This window comes from Erpetoichthys calabaricus, chromosome 10, assembly GCF_900747795.2.
Source record: "Erpetoichthys calabaricus chromosome 10, fErpCal1.3, whole genome shotgun sequence".
Taxonomy (NCBI): domain Eukaryota; kingdom Metazoa; phylum Chordata; class Cladistia; order Polypteriformes; family Polypteridae; genus Erpetoichthys; species Erpetoichthys calabaricus.
The window spans coordinates 167260776-167280799 of record NC_041403.2 but is presented as its reverse complement, the minus strand read 5'-3'; the positions used below and the strand labels follow the sequence as shown (position 1 = coordinate 167280799).

Sequence of the window (20024 nt, the reverse complement as noted above, 5' to 3'; positions counted from 1 at the left end):
GGGCTTGCAATTATTCCCCACAAAGCAGGAATTCAGAGTAAGTGCAGGTCAGTAGCTCACACTGATTAAGTTCCTGTCCTTAGTAGTATCGGTAGGCGATGTATACTAATTGGGTCTTCAGATTAGCCCCACTGCATTTGCTTGCAACCTCTTCTGGAGCACCTAAAAGATGATCAAACATGACTATAGAGGAAGTAAAAGCTGTAGCAAGGTTTCCGTAGGTGAACACGTGGAAGGATCATTACCAAGCCACAAGAGATGACAGAAGAGGGCCTGCTTGTCTCCCCTGCCCAGTCCTCCCACAGAGACAGCATCCCGCCGGAACCCAATTTAGTTTTTCTCCATAAGATGAATGCGTCAGTATCCACAGTTACAGAATTTACAGGGTTTTTCAGGAAATGAGAATAGGCTATTTTTGTTTTTTTTTTTATTATTGTGTTTTGCATTTCTTTGCAGATTGTCATTTTCTCTCTCCCTTGCTTATTCTTTATTCACATTTTTGATACAACTTGTAGTTTTGCCCCATTTCCTTTCCTCAAATTTGTGCAATTAGAGCCGCCAAGTTCTGTTAACCTAGAGACAAATCCATAGCAAATTTAAAGGAGAAGAAGCAGAAGACGATGTATGAGAACAAAGCTGAAGCCAATAAACAGGCAGCCAAACAAATTGACTTCAATTTTTGGTTAACAATTTGGACAAAATTTAGAGTGAAAAGATCAAAAAAATCAAATCGACTTTCTGAAAGAATATTGTAGCAAAGTGTCATGTTATCTGCAATCTTGGATAGGAAAGGTTATCACCACTGAATATTTAACTTGCCATGTCATTGACGTCAGAAATTGCAATCTCAAGAGACCACAACCCTGGTAACTGGAAGCAGCGTTCTAGCAATGGGATTCCAAAAACGGCTCCGTTCTGTAAAAGGAAATGATTTTGGAAACTGCGCAAAATAATTTACCTAACTTTAAATTAGAACTGAATCTCAAACTGACTACAAATATGGATTCCTCATACTTGAAAAAAAGAAAGTTCTACAAAATTGTGATAACAAGTTCACTCATAACAGGTATAAATAATCTTAAGCGCTGATATATTACTTCTGTTACTTTTGTGCGGAGGCATTTGCTACTTATTGCTTATGTTGTTCAGCTGCCACCTTTAAATTACCTTTGTGTTCTGCGCTACTGTAAATTCTTGTTTTAACTGTTCTGGTTTTTGGATTTTCTTTCAAGTATTTGGTTTTTGATTAGGACTCTGTTTTTTGGTTTGTTTTCTTTAACAATATTTTGTAATTATTTTTCATCTTTTTCTTTAGGTGCTAGTTTTCTGCATACATGTTGTTATTACAAGAAACATTGTTTTGGTTCTGGTTCTTTTGGGCCAGGGGATTTATGTGGTTCCCCACTTCCCTTTTTGAAGTTGTATGCTTGGTTTTGTTCTTGTGTTTGTGTAGGCCATATATTTGTTTTTGAGTTTCAGGGCCAGACTGTCTTAATGTTTCTACATCTCACTTGGAGCCCTGAGGCTTAGTTTTAAGACTTTGAGTTTCATGGAGCTGGTAATTGATAACACCAAGCTTATGTTTTTCATTGAGTTGGGAGAGGAGAGGGTTGTTTGCAAGAACCATAAAAACCCCTTGGCTCAAAAGAACAAAAACAATGAACCTCTTGATAAAAGCGTGTTCAAAAATGAATGCTCCAAAGCAAAATGGCTTACAAAATATAGTCTTCATGAGGCAATCGGAAACAAACAAAAATCAATCTGAAAGACAAAACTGTTTAACCAAAGATAACAAAAACAAATCATAAACCAGAGAACTTACACATCCAAAGTGAAGAACTGAAAAACAAACAATCCAAAACAAATGGGTCAAGCAGGAGCCGCAGGAAAGGGAATCTCTCAGCACAGAACTGAAGCAAACAGAAGAACTATATGGGGTACTTTGGGCGAGGAAAGGGGCCTAGGCAAAACTACAAACTTTACAATAAAAGAACCGTACAGATTGGGAATGGGGCAGTTTGTATTTAATTAATGAGAGAACCAGGATAGAGGAACAGTTAATTTTTTATATAACCAAGAGGTCTGACTGATCTGTCGTCAAACCCAATAAGCTAACCACAAATCAAAGTTTTTAAATACAAAAGCCGAATTCTTCCCCTGGAATTTCCACACAAAATAATCACAACCCAACACCTGAAGTTATCTCAGATGACCTGGAAATGAGCACACTGACTTTTATGCCATTGCGAATAGTGATGTTACACGCTGCACATTCCCAGGCTGCTCTGGATAATATCGCCAACGCGACAACATATCTTATAACTCTAAAATGGTTTATCAGTATTATGCAAATACTTAAACTCTTTCAAAACTCTTTAAAGAGGAAAAACAAGTGTTAAATTTGGCTTCCTCTGGTTAAAAACCAAAGAATAGAAACATTTCCAAAAACACTTAAAGAAATTCTGCTTACTAATCTGTTCTGTGATGAGATTAAAAGTTAACCTGTTATCAGATATTTGTAGCACTCCACCACATCCCCTTTAATTATCGTTGAAAAAGCAGGAGGAGAGCAGTACATAAAATCTACAGCCACATCTTTGGTATTAGAGATATTTTGCCATAAAAAAGAATGATGACGCCATTGGACAAACTCAATAATAGGTCAATGACTGCCCTCCTTATCTTGTAAAAGGCTCACAATGACAGAGTTTGTCTGCACATTTCAGGACTGTCTATCCTTGTGCATAAAGTACACAGAAGAGGAGGCAGACAGCAGTCTTGAGGTGGTTCCTCAGAGAAGATGAAACAATCAGAGATCAATGAAAAAAAGATGCACGTGCCATACAGCAGAAAGAGAGGAATGATGCGTTATGCCTCTTCTAGCACCATCTTGAGAAGGTGACATAACCCATTTTAGATGTTTAGTGCAAAAATATGAATACTGGTTTATAACATTAATATTCTGGTATGAAATGCTCTACATTAGACACAGACATTTATAGTTTGCCTGCTCTTTCTTAGTTGCAGTACAGAGTTCAGTATCATTACCTACCAAGTACTAAACACAGGTGGCGCTACAGCGCAGTTAGGGACAGGCTGAACAATGAGAACACACACTACAGATGCTGAAAGGGGCTGGAGGTGCACACATAAGGTGCATGCCAGAGAAGTACAGTCAATATTTCGACCTGTCAGGATCATGTATGTCTATCTAGGAAGAAAATGCTTCTCACAGAATGGCACTTGGGTCCCTGAAATACCAGTCAGCAATCATGCTAAGCAGACACTTCTTCAAGAACTCCATCTCTGCTGTGATGCACCACTTTATTGCTACTAGTTAGCTTTGTGCACACTGGACCAGCTGTAGCTATAAACTGAATGCATACTAGTGTACCTTGCATCTTCTCCTTTGGCTGATCCATGTGGTGGAAGGAAGCTACAAATGTTAAGAATGCCAAGCTGGAACCCTGGGATGAGCATCTGCTTGCCATGTGTTGTAAACTGAGGCCAGACTTTCAGATCTGGGGGTTGTTTGTGTGAAGAATGTCCTTAACTTGTCAAGAGTCTCCAGAGGTTATTAAAACCTGTTGTCTTGCTTCTCTTGTTTCTACAGTCAGGCAGAACTTGGCAGCTTCTTTGAAACAAACAGCGTTGAATATTTGGCTTTGGTGTTTGAGAAAAACAGCTCATTTATTGGACGAGAGGTGAGTGTTACATCCCCCAGGCTTACACACTGATGCTAGTTTTCTGCACTAACTACAACTGTTGTGATTCCTGCTTCGTAAAAATGCAAAACACGAGCCAGTGCAGCACTTCACGCACGTCTGGCTCCACAGACTAGGCTTCACCACCTATTGCTGGCATATGACCTGCAGAGGCCCAAAAATGGTGCCAAGGAATTTAAAATCAAAGTGTTCAAAATAATGGCAACAAAAAAAGAGAGGAGAAGGACACTGAAATCTTTGGTCACAAACAAATAAAGCAAAATTCCTTTAATAGTTTAGGAATGTATTAAGAATTCAAAACAAATGCACAAAAGGGCCCAAAGAATGTTCTAAATACAATATGAGAGCTAAACCTTTGAAAAAGGAGCCTCAGAGTGCCTCCTAAATCTAGCCCCAGGCTTGAGGCCTAGTGATCCTGAGGGGCCTTTCCTCAAACCATAAAAAAACTCAAGGGGGAAAAGCCCAAACTGAACGTCATTCTTAATAATCATAGAGTAATGTTCAAAAAGGAGAGAAAACTAAAAAAACCTTCGATCTAAAAATAACCCAACAAAAGATATTTTAGAAATTTTAATGCAAAAAAAAAAAAAAAAGGAAATGCAAAAAATATCAAAATAATAAGGCTATTTTTTTTTTTAACAAAGGCAGAGTTTTTAAACAAAACCAGTCCAAGAACCAAAAATCAAATCTAATAAATTACTAGAAACCCATCTATATAATTCGGTGGGACTGCCTTCTTAGGCTCCACATAAATGAGACTAAGCATGAAAACTCCTAAAACTACTGCACATATTAATACAGTATAACACAAAATTACAAAATAATTAAATATAATGAAATAACAAAACCAAAAACAGTATTCATAACATAACATGAAAACTAATATTTGAAAACACAAATGATTAAATAAATAAAGAACTTATTGAGCCAGGGAAGAGACTCTGTCTGAAACATAACAGCAATCCTCAGACAGCATTGACTGACCACCACTTCTTCTTGCAGGTCACCCTAGATCTGCTACAGTTTGAGAACATTGCTGTGCGAAGAGTCCAAGACACAGAGGAAGCGTTAGTCTCCCAGCTGGCAGTTACCGACTTCCCCTCTTGCTACCTTTACTACCCCAATGGAACGCACACTCGGCTCAGTGTGTAAGTAAACTTCCTCCATGTACCATTCCTGCTCATTATACAACTGTGGTTGGGGTCAGACTTGAGCCTGCTTGTTTTAATCCTGCTCCTCAGGCCTGGTTTGTGTTGTGACCTTGTGATCGCGAGACTAGTGGCTGGGGTGGAGGCGCACAGATTTGGAAAAATGGAACATTCTTGGGGTGCAGCTTGGCTGAATCCTGCAGGTGTCAAGCTGTCCACCTATGGTCATGCACAATTAGTCCATTTATGTTCCTCTTACCTTGTAATATCTTGTGAATAAGCTTGTTTTTCATTTTGTTACTTTGAATTGTACACTTGCCTGATTTGTATAGCAAATTACTGGGTGATGTATTGTGACAAGGCATTAGGCAAGTTGTTATCATCTGCTTATTTTTTCTTGTAGCAGCAGAATTTTTTTTTGGATATACTTTATTAATCCCTGAGGTAGGGGGGAATAAAAAAAATCACATTTTCTTGAAATTAAACCTGTACTATCAGCAGGGCCCTTAACCTCTAATTGCTCCGTCCTGGGTATGATGTTAATCTGCATCCAACCCTGCATGTAGGCCCTCCAACCTGCAGGGAAAAACCTGAAGGCAGGTGACAGAATTGGCACTCCGGCCACCATAAAAAAAACCTCACACTGTTCCATTCCATCTGAACTAGTGTGGTGCTGAGGTGTCATCCGTTGCATGGCTGCACTTGGGTCCTAATCTGGGGCCCTGAGTTGGTTTGTCATGTGGTGGGTGCGGCAATGCATTTATTTGGGTGGTAGTGTGGTGCAAGTGAGGAACGAAAGTTAGCTGTCATCTCAGACCCCATGTGAGCAGAGGGACACTTGAAAGTGGTGTTGGCAGAAGTGAAGTCTCAAGGCAGGAGCCTCGTGAGGCTGAAAAGTGGAACTGAAACGCAGCCGAGCAGGGAGACTTGGGTTAGGCTGCTGTGAAACATCAATTCTTTAACCCCTTAACCGCCCTCTGCCGGATATATCCGGCATCGTAGCGTTATTGCTGACGCCTTACTGCCGGAATTATCCGGCACATTTGCCTGTGGTTATGTGAATGCCTGGCGCGTAGTATAACTGACAGTTTGGCATGGGTATTATTACTACGTTGTATTTCGACAACTCTGCGGTTGTATTGGCCGCTCACGTGACGTGATTCGAAAGTGAAAGCTGTGAATATGGCGAAACGTAAACTGACTTCAAGTGAGGTTTTGCAGGTGATTTTGGAAAATAATTCTGATCATGATTGTAGCAGTTCTGAAGAAGATTTTAGCGACAATGATGATCAGCAACGTGCGCTGCATGATACTGTGAATGACGACGCATCGGATGATGGCGATGAGTGGGTGTATCCCCAGCATCTCAACTGGACTGCTGCCCGTTATCTGAGCCAGATAAGAAAGATCCAAACCGTGACCGCTTGTTCAAGCTACATCCTTTGATTGACCATTTATTTGAAACATTTCAGCAGGTATTTCAGCAGGTAAATGCTGCTTGAATAAATGTAAAGTAAAAAAACGAAAATTGTTCAGATTTCTCCTGGCATGGGGAATATTTAGGGAGTTGGCGGTTAAAGGGTTAACGGGTCAGCCTTTTCCTATTTATTCATGTATTTATTTATCATGTTCCTGTGATGATGCTGGTTCTGCTCCATGCTCCCATCGGCTGTTAGGGAGCCCTTGAACCCAACACCGTCGGTAATGTCACCGATGAGCTAGACAGTGAGGCAATAAACAATTGAGCAAGGGGATGATGTATAAAAGTGCAAAGTGCTTTAATTCAAATAGAACAAAACAGTGTTCAAAATAAAGTGCTGTGCAGTTCAAATGTCTTCATTAAATAAATAATCCATAAAAAAGCAAGTGAAAAACCAAACGAACAAACGTGGAGGTTAAAATCCATTAGGAAAAACTCTTCTAAAAACCACGAGGTAAAATAGTACAGGAAGCAACAATGTTAAAACCAAAAAGCCCGGTGTCTTCTGTTTAGCCTGGCGGCTCCCCTGCTACACCCATCTGGGCTGTTCTACCGGAGAGTCGCCCTACATGCAGCTGACCTTCTCTCTGCCTGCTTCAGCTGTTTGGATCACCTCACCGACCCCTGGCTCCGGTAGGCTCCTTCAGACAGCGACTTGGGTTCCACAGCGACCGGGGCGCCCACGCTGGGGAATACACACCCCAAGTCACCAACTCCCGCTGCCTTCCGCGGCCTTATGCGGAGAGTCATCCACCTTCCGGTCACTCCCGCCCTTCACAAAATCAACTCTGCGGGAGCGACCACTACTGCTACTCCTCGGGTGTCGGCCTACCTGTACAGCTGCTGCACGAGCCTGCACTCGCTCGCTCGCTATCCCGCACCGACTTTCTCTCTCTCCACTGCTTCCTGCCTCCTCCTGCAACCTCCATTTCTTTCTGTCTTTCCTTTTACTTCTTTCTTTCTTTAAGCTGCTCGCGCTTCTCTATATATGAGGAGAGGACATGGCAGCTGCAGCCCATTAGCCACAGGAACAATCACGGATGTGGGCAGTCCCTCACCTGTGCACTTAGGTGAGAAATGCCCACACCGCAGATCGCCCTGCGGCTTGCTTCAGCCACCACGCTAAGCCGCGAGCGCAGTGATTATTCATTTAAAAACGAACTGGCCTTTGCTGGGAGAGCTGTGGACCCATAACACCACAGTTCCCCTTACATATAATCTGACTTGTGCTTGTGTTCCACACAGGTTAAGAAACTCATGTTTCTGAAATAACTATACTGATACAGGACTAGTTTTAAGCAACAACTGAAGAACACTGAGTTATGTTTATTTAAAAACTACATATTTAATATTTACAGCTGAAATTGATTTTAAGAATGTGAATCTCACCTGGATTGTTATGGTCCCAAACCTATATAACCATTGCAATAAAGATTTTTGTGATGATGTAGAATGAAAGGGTAATGGACCAAATAATCTGTAGAAACCGTGTCATATGTTGAGTCAGCTTTGGTCAAAATCACTAAGAAATATTTGTAGTATCTTGCTGGATCCAAGTCTAAAAGAATGGAGGCTATTTTGCAAACAAAAGGGCATCCTAGCATATCCAAAGTAGGGTAACCAAATAAAGGTGATCACTGAGTGTATGCAACAAAAGATCAGACGTGACAATCTTGAGTTTTAGCTCTCTCAGCTGTTAAGAGCTGATGGGAGCTTGGATACACCTGTAGGATGAAGCTTTCTAATTCAGGCAGATATTCATCTCCAAGGGCAGCAGTGAACTCAAAGCGACTATGTGTCCAAGGCTTATGAATAAATCACGAGCTTGCTTTATTTATTTTTTGTTTGTTTTAATAACCTGGCATAAAAAAAGCCGCAGGTTTGCAAATGGAAAGAAATGATTTATTACAGATTTGTCTCTGCTGGTGTGCAGCAGGGAGAAGATTTTAATCTGCTGCCATGAAAACAATGCCGGTTTTGTGGCATGCTCTGCCTGCCAAACACTACGCGGCAGATGGCCTCACGTCATGCTCAATGGATGATTGATGTGGCGGGGCGAGGCTGGCTCGTGGCTCGGTTCGCTCTGGGGAGACTTGGGGTCCCGCTCAGGTGGAATGGAGTCCCCGGCTGCAGCGCTTCCCTCTCCAGGGAGACCCGCACCGATTAGTGAAGGCGCAGGAAAATGAAGTCTTGTGTATTTGCAGCAGCGCTAGCGGAGGGGAAAATTACTGGAGATGATATCTCACCCTGCCATCTGCTGCGGGGGAGCTAAATGAATATGAGTGTGATGCTGTTATTGTTTCACTGAATATAAACTCTGAGCAAGCAGGTTGATGGGCAAGAGAACTTGGCTTGGCGTAGATGCTTGCTGTTAGCCGGGCACCCAACCTGATGCTCTCTGTGTTACAAATGCAGCCTATCAAGCATAACCTACAAAATTAACAAAGCTGCTTAATCCAGTCCAGGTGCATGGTGGACTGAAGCCTATTCCAGTGGCACTGGGAGCAAGGTAAGAGCCATGAAAAGGTTTCTGGTCCATCACAGGAACCACTTAAGCACAAATCCACACCCACAAATGTCTAAAGGGATACCTAATCATTTGTTTTAAAATCCACTTGAACAAGTGAGGATTCTGATTATAGACCGTGAATAAAATGAACTTGAAGGCCAGCTGTGCCAGTATTTTCACTGGTAATCATTTGCATCTGACCACTTGACGATCTCGAGTGCTGAACATGAGGAGGTCTTCTGCCACGCCGAGTTGATCTGCGATTTCCCCATCTCCCTAGCACTGTCCTGGTTTGGCAGGTGGCACTATAGTTTCCCAAGAATTTCTGAAAAAGTCAGGAGATCTAGAAGCTTTTCCTCAGTACAGGAGAGTCACTAACTTAAATGTGGGCAGATTGTTGAGTGTGTGTGGGATTAGGACAATCAGTCAGTCAGTCACACTTTAGATAGAAAGCAATACACAAGAATACAACACAGTTTAGTGCAACTAGGGGAGTTCGGCCAAGAAAAGTAGCGCAGCAGGCATAATTTGGGTGAAGTGGAGTAAGAAGCTCATGGGCATTAACCTAGTCATGTCGATACTTATAGAAAATGGCACAAGTTGAACAACTGTCCAATGCAAATATACCCTATGTCAAGTGGAGTCTGGACCTGGGTGGCAGCGCCGGCCTGTCCATATAGGCGATAATGTACAGTGGCTGTGGTCACATTTAATACTTTATTTAGGTGCTACATGAGGGCAAAGCAAGTCATCCTTCCAATTCTCACTCTCATCTTGTTGAATGACAGAGGAATGTGTCAGTCTGAGGACAGGCCTCCCACCCTGGACTTTATGGTGCTGGTGCCAGTTCGGTTCAGTGGGGTGAGAGATTATCAATAAATGGTGAAGTGTGACGTGTTAAAATGATCAAAACTGTGTGGTTGCAAATAGAACAATGGGAGATTGTTAAAAGGATGGGAACTACAAATACACTGTGGCTCATTCTTAAAACACATCGACGGTGGGGCCAGGAGAATGCAGCTCATGTAAGCTAAAAAGTTATTACAAAAAGCTGTAAAATGGTACAACATTCAGTTTGGGGACTTAACTAAGAAAAATTATAAATGCTTCAATTTACAATTCAGTTATTTCACCGAGTTACTCACATGTGTGTTTATTAAAATATTTTGTAACAGTGAGTCTTGTTAAAAAAGTAACAGCAATAATAGAATGCATGGGTTAGTAGACCCCATTAAATACATGCTTTTTAAAGCACTTTGCAAAGGCATGTAGTTAAAAATGGAGCCCAATTCAATTCAAGTGATGTAAAAATTGATGTGCTATTGTTCGCTGTTATGGTTGTGGAGGATCTGTGACTAATTTTAATTCAAATTTCAAAACATGCATTTTTGAAAGATGTACCCAAAGAGTTACAGTAAATCTGTTTAAGTACCAATGTAAATTGTTGGCAGCTGTGGACCTTGATGGAGAGAGGGTGTAGGGCTTTGCTGATAAATTCTAGTGTCAGAAATACTGAATCACTAGGATGTGCCGATAAGGCAGCCGCCCTGAGGTTGTTTTTAGTGCAATGTAAATGCTGAGGACATATTTGTTCACTCTGTGTACAGAGTGACGCTTACATGATTAATTTCCTCTTGCATTCATTTCTAGATAAGGGACTTTTTTTTTAATGGTTGTGACAGATAGGGGGCACTGTCGTCCCCTTGAACCCTCAGACCAGACGTCAGACACCAGATAAAAGTCCAATAATTATTTATTTTAATATTTACAGTGCACAAAGCACCCTCCACTCCACAATACTCAATAATAATCTCAATACACAATAAATAAACACAATCCTCCACTCCCAGCAGCTCAGTCACCCTTCCTCCCAACTCGGCTCACTGCTGGCATTTCCCACAGTCCTTTTAAAGTCCTTGACCCCTCAGTCCATGTGACTTTATAACACTTCCAGGTCAGGTGAAAACTCCTTTTCTTCATCCCGGAAGTATGTCATTTCCTCTGTCCCTGTGACTAGGACGTACTTCCGGGTTATACGGAAAATACAAGTCCTTGAGCCTCCCTGCAGCGTCCCCTGGCGGCCATGGTATCCAGCAGGGCTGTGATGAAAGACTTCAAGTTCCATGATGCCCTGCTGGAATTCGGGGCCCCTCCATGTTGCAGGGATGGCTCCATCTGGCGGCTTGGGGGTACTGGCCGGGATAAGCTGCCGGCCATATTCCACATGGTTAACTTACCTCAAGCAGCAGGAGATGTGAACTGACGTACATTTGGCTTCTGCGTACATGTGCGCCTCACCCAACATTTGAATAAAACTTGTATTGCTGTGAGGAGCAGCTGATGGACAATTGAAACAGGAATACATACAAAAATATACAAATTAGTGACCCCCAAGGTAAATCTGAAATAGAGAAACATGTTGAGCGACTCAAATTATGAATTAGTTCACTGTTTTAAGACACACAAATTCTCTAGTTTGTCAATGCATTTCAGTGGGAGATTCTGAATTTTCTAAAATTTGTACAAAGTGCCAGCCAGGGGATGGAGGGGTGTTCACAAAACAAAATCTATTTACCAACACGCTGCTACTTCCTAACATAATGACTCGTATAAAAGTTATATATATTATAGAATGAAGTTTTGAAGCTTAAAAAAAGGCACCTTTTAATTGCAAAACCACACCATGTCACCACACTTGCAATTGAAAAGCAAAAGTCAGGTATGTTGGAGTGCAGAAAACGGCTGGACAGGGCTCTGTTGATCTCAACTTTGATTCCTTTACTACAATTTTTTTTTTTTTGCTTCAATCCATCCAACTACACTTGGTCAGAGCTACAATGACAATAAATACCAAAATGACAAGGGACAGACACAGAAGCGGATAGTCCAATGAAGAAAGTAGCCATAACTCTGAAACGTGTGAGAGGAAAGATCAAACAATAGGAAACTGTGATGGATGCCGATGAAAACTCTTAATAATAATGAGGGAGCATGCAGCAAATGATGAAGACTACAGTGTCAGTAGTCCATTACAATGTACCAGTGGTGTTAGTGCCAACTTACAACTCTCATTTGGGCTTAACACTCATAAAAGCTATCCCAACCGATCCTCTCTGCTTCTAAAATCTAACACTCACCACGGATATCATAAGAGCTTTTATCAATCACATGCTAAAAACCTTATGTGCGTTTTGCGCCAGGTACGTGGAGAATTGCAGGGGCCCACTTACACGCTTGCCCATTCCATTTCAAAAGCCTTGCACTGCCACTTTTTATATCTCAACCAGCAAGCCCCCGATTCTCGAAAGAATCGCAAATCCAAGAATGGCAATCACTTTCAGTTCCTTCTGAAATATCATGGAGGGTGGGTGCGTCCTGGGACAGTTCATTTAATTAAATAAACATATCTGTACTAAAGCGGTTTCTTTTTGGAGGTGTGACTCAGTTGTAGGCGCCTTCGTTTATTGTATTCAGCCATGCAGTCGCGCGTTTGTTTTTCTATGGCTGTGCCGTCAGCGATAAGTCGTTTGCTGACGGCGGCAGATTCGCGTGCTGAAGTGGCCATGGCGGCGGTTCCGGTCATGGAGGGCTACATTACTAAACGAATGTGGTATATGCGTTGGTGTGGGCGGTCGCGCTCGGGCGGCTGCACACTCTGGCGTGCACGCTGCACCTCAGGTTTAGTGTACAGGTTATAGCCATGGTTAAGGTTTCATTTAATCAAATAAACATATATGTACTACAGCGGGCTTCCTCCGGGCATGGAGGGCTACATCACTAAACGAACGTGGTATATGCGGTGGTGTGGGCGGTCGCGCTCGGGCGGCTGTACACTCTGGCATGCACGCATGCTGCACATCTTTTCAACCTCGCTCCCTCTGTCTAGCCCATCAATTCTTTTCTGCCTCCTTAGTGTCCAACCTCTCATATAATTCATCATACACCTTTTCTTTAGCCTTTGCCATCTCTCTCTTCACTTTGCGCCCCATCTCCTTGTACTCTTGTCTACTTTCAGCATCTCTCTGTACTAAAGCGGTTTCGTTTTGTGGAGACGTGAGTCTGTTGCCTTCGCTGACACCGACTGCTTGAACAGGTTGTGTTGTTTGGGGGCCACCTACTGACTCTGGGAAGCCGCTGCGTCTGACTGTGGGGTTGAGCCGTGACTCCTTTCTTAAGCGCATTGTAGGCGCGCGCGTTGTCACAGCATGGACCTTTGTTTTGAGCCCGTGACTCCTTTCGTTTTTGAGCCGTGACTCCTTTCGCACAGCATGGACGTTTGGTTTGAGCCGCGCGCGGTGTCACAGCATGGACCTTTGGGGATTCGGGGATTCCGTACATCCGGTGAGCCCTGCGCCCATCCGGTTTACAACCTTCGGTTAGTAATATGGATGAAGATGGAACTTTCCGGACCAATTTTCTAGAAGACGTGTGCCATATTTTAGCATGCAGGGGGTGGTGTCACCAAGTGCTGTTAATTAGTTGACCTGAGTGGGCCTCATGAGTGCCTCCGTATACAAAGGTGTGCTGACCCCTTGACTATTCTGTAGAGGAGCATCATGGATTGGAACTTAATGTGCATTGCTACAGGAAGCCAGCTTTCTATGTGAATGCATCTAAAAATGACAGAGGACAGTCTTAACGGACTGCTGAAAACTGGAATGTCAGCGGCCCTTCACAATGTACCAGTGGTGACAGTGCCAACATAGGACCCTTGTTCAGGCTAAACACACACAAAAGCTACCCCACCAACCTGCACTCCTCCGCAGGACATGAACTGGTTTAGAACATTGAAACAGAAGATGCAACTAAGACCTTTGCAGTCGTGAAGGGCCAGTGCACACACTTCTGAGAAACAACTTTGATTAACATAGTAGTATTCATCAGTATATTAATGCTGTTTTGAGTTAAGTAACACTGTCAGCTTATGTGGAATTTCCATTTTTTGCCTGTTGATGCATGTGGGATAAGACAGCATGTTACCAAGAAATTTTGCATTATTACTGGGTGAGTGTATCAGACTGCCATTGAGGTCTTCCAGGGCTCACACTGTCCTAATTACGCACTTAACGACTGGGCGTTTCCCAGTATACAGGTATATTGTTATTTATTACCAGTAGCTTGTCATGTCGCTAATTCAAAGGGGTGGCACAATTGTTTGCATGGAGTGGCAAAAAGGACAGCACTGCCCACACTGGATGGGCACCTGGGCAGTCAGCCTTGCCACTCCATCTGGTTTAATAAGAGCCGTTCAGGACAAGGGTGGTAGCACCCCCATTACTGGCTGGCTGAGAATGGGGCTCGAATTGGAAAATGCAAAGCAATTATGTATTAGTATTAGTGCAGGGCTCTGCACACCCTTCATGCTCCTGTTGGCATGTGAGTGTTTACCACTTCTGTCTAGGTTTGTTTTTTTTTTTTTGATAAATATGAACCCTCTCACTTGTTTGTCTGAAAGTAAACCAGATGGTTGGTCTGATTGTTATCGAGCAGATAATCCTGCCCGACTTTAAGCTTGTTCTGGTTTCTCAACTTGAACGCACGGGGGGCACATGCAGGGTTATTAGTTGATTAAAAAGGGGTTTTTAATCGCACATTAATTTGCTCTTCGGTAAGGTGGTTCCACTTGCTTGACTGATTCAGCAGCTGGCTGCTTCCGCCAGAGCAGATTAATAAGCAGTTGTGGTTAGGGAGGCATTTAACCGAATATATATTGTCCATTTTGAGAATTAGTCATGGTGTAATAAAGATAATCAACATGATTGTTGGGTTGGAGTTGCACCCTTGCGCTAGTCCCCCTTCTGGCAGTCTCACTAGTGCTTGCGTCGTAGATTGTGAATTCTCTTGCAGCTTTATATATGGAATCTTCTAAACAGGGAAGAGCTACGGCCACCTTTCAGAACTTCCTGGGACCTGTGTACTGACACTACAGCAAGCCAAAAGTTTCTAGCTTTTTACGCCAGGCTAAACCTTACGTGACGCGAGTGTGTGGTATTAGAAGACTGGCCACAAACTGAAGATGAGCTGGCTCAAATAGGCAAGACGTAGAACCTGACAGCTGTCAAAGGGACAGGCACAAGCCACAGCCATCTTCAGTGGAAGACACAAGACACCACTTTCTGGGTGGCAGGCAACTTAAAACTAGTAAGGAACACAGGTGGTGAACTGAAGTGAAACCAGTTTAACAGGAGCCAAGTGCCACTTGTTCATTACAATTGCATCTGAGAGGAGTGGCCGATGGGCTCGCGCTGTTGGGAGAGGAGAAAGGTGAGCCCCACTCTGCTGGTTTATAGTTTTCTTCACTAACATGGAGAGTAGTGGGACAGGTTTGTTTAATCGTGATATAAAATGGAGATGCAGATCAGTCCAAACTAACGTAGCAGGGCAGAGCAAGAGAGACCAGTTTAAGGGATCATTTTTACGTTCTCGTGATGAATGATTCACAAAAAGTTAAAGCTGCAGCAGAATAAATTGTTTTTCTCCACAATTCACACCATTTTCATTTTTTTTTGTCCATTTGCAAAAGCATGACACAGTTTATTATGGTGTAAAGCACTTCAGCACTGCTAAAGTCCACTTGACTGGGTATGTGGCATCCAGGAGGATCCTGGTTTGCATCGGCTTATGGAGTTGGGGAACCTGAGCACCTATAACCCTAAATGACAGATGCCAGGCAGAACTGGTGGTGTGAATGTGTAGGCAGGCATTCGTATTGCACTGAGCTGCATGGAAGGAGATGTGCAACTTCACACAGGTGCAGGAAGGCAGGCGAGGAAAGATATAGTGGTTTCGGCTGTGGAGTAACCCCTAGGGAGTAGGAGCCTTTCTTTACACCCCCAAACACTGTATTTCAGTGAGTTTCACATTCTTCAATTGCAAAACTGCACACAAAACGGTTTTTAGGGGCAATTTAGCAAAACTGTATGCAAAATGAAACTCTGCCGTTTCAATCATCACCAGTTCTCATTAATGATGTGTGAGGTGGAGTTAGGGGAAGTTACATTCACAATTTATGCCACTCTGCCAGGTCATTGTGTGTGTTTTTGAAATACAGGGGTCTCTCACTTCACACTTCTTATACAAGACATGTAACTTGCCTGAGGATCTTTAGGAGTAAACCAAAAGACCAGGAGATGGTTTCTTTGACAAGAGACAAAATGACCAGGAGATTGAAAAAAATAACCAATCAGCTAGGATTCAAGAGACAACACACTGGACAAAAGTCGACAGAGGAGCAGCTTCAGCAACAGACTGCTATCACCGTCCTGCTCCACTGACAGAATGAGGAGATCGTTCCTCCCCCACACTATGCGACTCTTCAATTCCACTCGGGGGGGTAAATGTTAACATTATACAAAGTTATTGTTGGTTATACCTGCATTTTTATCACTCTTTAATAGTTTTTTTATCAATATGCTGCTGCTGGAGTATGTGAATTTCCCCTTGGGATTAATAAAGTATCTATCTATCTACATGCCAAAGCTGCTGCATAGTTAAAGGGTAATTTCTGTGCCATCACAAACACGACAAATAATATGTGAAGCGTCTCAAACAAAGAAAACTGAAACAACCGCAAAATGAAATGTTTTCAGAATCTATACAAATTAAACAAAAGCACACGTACAAATGTGCTTGATATTACACATCTACCCTGATGGATTTTTAAAGACAGAGGAGTTTGCCTTCACTGTAATCTGAATTGGAATGACAGACCAGTTCACATTGTTTGCTGCTTAAAAGGCGTTTGAGGTGACACTCAGTCATCCAAAATGGAGTGGCTCAGCTCTCTTGAAGTGGGATGTTAAGCCAGTTCAGCTCTGTTCTTTCATCAAAGGTGTCAGACCGCTCCCTCTAGCGGCAGATAGTCTTTATCTGTATGTTTGGACTAATCATTATCTCCTTCTTTGCAGGCAGATAGAAAATCGATGGTTCTACACATATGCCCTCCAGAACTTACCTGGTGTTGTGCGTGGAGGCTATAAGAACGTTGGCATCTCTGGTGTGGATAATGCCACCATCTCGGAGGCCTGGCAAGAGTTTGACAGGTGAGAAAGTGACACAACACATGGGATTCTTTAATGAAGGAAACGTCTAACATGATTGTATGACATGCAGGGTGGTTCAAGGTTAGGTTTTGTTGTCTTATATCCATGATACAGGGACAAGTCTCCCACAGACTACTGGTAGCAGTATAATACCAACAACAGACAAGGAATACAACACCACACATTTAAAGCCTCATACAATTAGTAGATAAAAGAAATGCTGAGAAAAACCAAGAACTTCTGTCCTTGTCTGGTGACCTGTTTGCTGTTTTTGTACAGGTCCCGGATCTACATGGCTGACCTTGAGTCATCAGTGTCCTATGCACTTCGTGTAGAAGTGGGGACTCATCGGGTCCTGACAAGAAAGCAGCTGTCAGCACTTAAAAGCTACGTCTCAGTCTTGGTCAAGGTGAGGAGCACATCACATAGGAATAAAACCACGTTTTGCTTAACCCCTTTACCATACCATCATCTGTCTTTAGTGTTAAAAGATGTAGCATTTCAGCTGGACTTACTGTATGTCTGACAGCATTGGAGATTCGTCACCAGTGTTGTAGAAGTCCAGCGTAATTCCTTTGCAAACTGACAAAAGATTGTACACTTCAGGAATATATCATGCATTCAAAAAAAAAAAAAAAAAAAAAACCAGCCACACAGATGAAGGAGTCAAAATGAGAGGCAATGAGGTAAATCGGCCATAAGAGGTAGTGGTGAGAGACACATCATAGAAATGCTTCCAGGTAAAGACAAGGAGAGCAAAAATAAAGTGAAAGCCTGCCAAATTAGTAATGTTCAAACATAAAACAATCCTTTGAAAGGCAGGAGCCCATTCTAGACAGCATTAAGTGAAAGCAGGAAGCCAGTGTTGCACAGAAGGACCCACTCACACAGGGCTGATTTCGAATTGCCAAGTAATTGAAGCCCAAGTGAATTTATATAGTGTTATAGGGCTATTATTGTCACATGCATGTGCTAATCACATGGCGCAACAGAGTGATTAGTGAGCATTATTGCCTTAACTCAAAACCTCTGTCTTTTCTACCTGAAGTAACTCCCTACCTTGAAATGATTGTATTTTTGACTACATTGCCCTCCAGTGTTTGGACCCTTCTATAGGTTATTCTTAGGGCTCCTTACTGTCGCTTGTCCAGTGAAATATTTACATGCGTATGCCTATGAACATGTAATACACCTCTACTCTCCGATGCTATAATTAGGGAGTGTGACTACCTGAACTCCGAATTTCTGTCTTTCTTACCTGAAAAATCTCAGAACATATTTGTTCTAAATGCATAAAAAATACACTTCAGATAAGTTAGGAGGAGGAAGAGATCGGTAGTTATTAAAATAGAAGGCTGGGTGGGGCTAAATGTTTGAGTGGCAGCAGAATGGGTGGGGCTAGACATTTCTTTGGCATTGAGTTGTGCCGATGGATGGGGGGAAGTTTACGGCTAGATGCTTAAGGAGTAGCCGGTTGGGCAGAGTTAGATGCCCTACCCAGTCTGCTGCCATTCAGACTAAATAGGTATATTGGCTTATTACTGTCCTGTGTACAGAGTCCAGTGAAATTCTTACTTGCATGTGCTAAAAAATATGCAGTAAAAAGTAAAACTACCTGATCTCAAAACTTTTGTCTTCCATACCTGAAAAATCTCAGCACATATTTCTCCTAAATGTATACAACATAAACTACAGTTAAATTATGAAGGAGGAGGAGAAAGGATAATAAAGAATGATGGGTGGGGCTAGCTGTTTGAGTGGCAGCTGACTGGGTGGGGCAAGATTTGATAGACAGAAGTTAATTTGTTGTCCCCATGGGGAAATTTGGCTTTTTACAGAAGCCCTTTAAATAAATAAATAAATAAATAAACACACACACACACCCCTACTTTGGTCAGAACACACACCAGAATGACAATAAAGCAAGAAAATTAAAAAAAAGATCTGACTTGGCTGTCTCACTCACAGTGAGGCATTATGCAGATGTACTGCTGTTGATACAAAAGGAGCCTCCGTAACATTTATTGACACACTTCTGATGAATAATTCGTCGGTTGAAAGTCCTAAGTGTTAGTTTGTCAGTGAGAGGATGTGCCACATTGTTCATAACGGCACTGAGTTTTGTTTTAATTCTCTTCTTTGTTACTACCGCCAGAGGGCATCCTATAACCTTTTAATTAGCTTGATGATTTGGTGGGCCTCTCTTGAAGTGATGTTACCGGCCCAACACACCACACCACACCAGCCATCACAGAGTTATAGAAGACGTGAAGAATGTCACTTCCCTCATTAAGGTGTTCAAAAAAGAATCTGCTCTACTCTTTCTTATATAGTCCCTCTGTGCTCCAAGACCAGTCCAACCTGTCATTAATGTGGACCCCCAAGTACTTGTAGGAGTGGACCACCTCTGCATCCACTCCTTAAACAAAGACCGGATATAGAGGCTCTTTGGTGCGGTGAAACTCAATAACCAGTTCCTTGGTTTTGCTGATGTTAAGATGCAGACAATTCTCTTTACACCAAGAAACAAACTTATCCACCTGACTCCTCTTCTCTGTCTCACCCCCTATACATTCCAAAAGTGCAGAATCATCTGAAAATTTCTGCAAGTGACATGACCTGGTGTTATGTTTATAGTCTGAGGTGTACAGAGTGAAGAGTAAAGGAGACAGGCCTGTTCCTAGTGGTGCTCCGGTGTTGTTCACATCTGTGTCAGAGACCCATCCTTGAGCCTCACAAACTGTGGCCTACAGACAGATAGTCCATTATCCAGGACACCACAGGCTGCTCCGCCTGCATATCTTGGAGTTTATCCCTTAACAGGGATGGCTGGATGGTACTGAAGGCACTGGAGAAATCAAAAAACAGAATTCTCACAGTGCTTCCAGCTTTGTGGAGCAGACAGATAAATGCACCCTCCACTGCAATCTTTGTTTGATAGGCAAACTGCAGTGCATCCAGGTGGTCTAACAGCCCCTCAAAGGTCTTCAAATTGAACAGGTGACAGAGGACACCACAAAGTTGGTCAGCACAGGCCTTAAGAACTCAAGGACTGACTCCATCTTGTCCCACAGCTTTTTCTGTGTGTAGCTTCCTCAGTTGTCTCCTTATTTGGTGTTC

General features: G+C 42.6%; 1 protein-coding gene across 1 annotated transcript in view; it reads left to right on the top strand.

Annotated features, from left to right (window-relative positions):
- qsox1 (quiescin Q6 sulfhydryl oxidase 1) overlaps positions 1 to 20024 on the top strand; it is an 82563-nt gene that overhangs the window by 9684 nt on the left and 52855 nt on the right. The window contains exons 5-8 of the mRNA XM_028812418.2: positions 3614 to 3704; positions 4728 to 4873; positions 16770 to 16904; positions 17184 to 17313. Of these exons, the coding sequence (XP_028668251.1) occupies positions 3614 to 3704; positions 4728 to 4873; positions 16770 to 16904; positions 17184 to 17313 (502 nt within the window). The remainder of the gene's footprint in view (positions 1 to 3613; positions 3705 to 4727; positions 4874 to 16769; positions 16905 to 17183; positions 17314 to 20024) is intronic.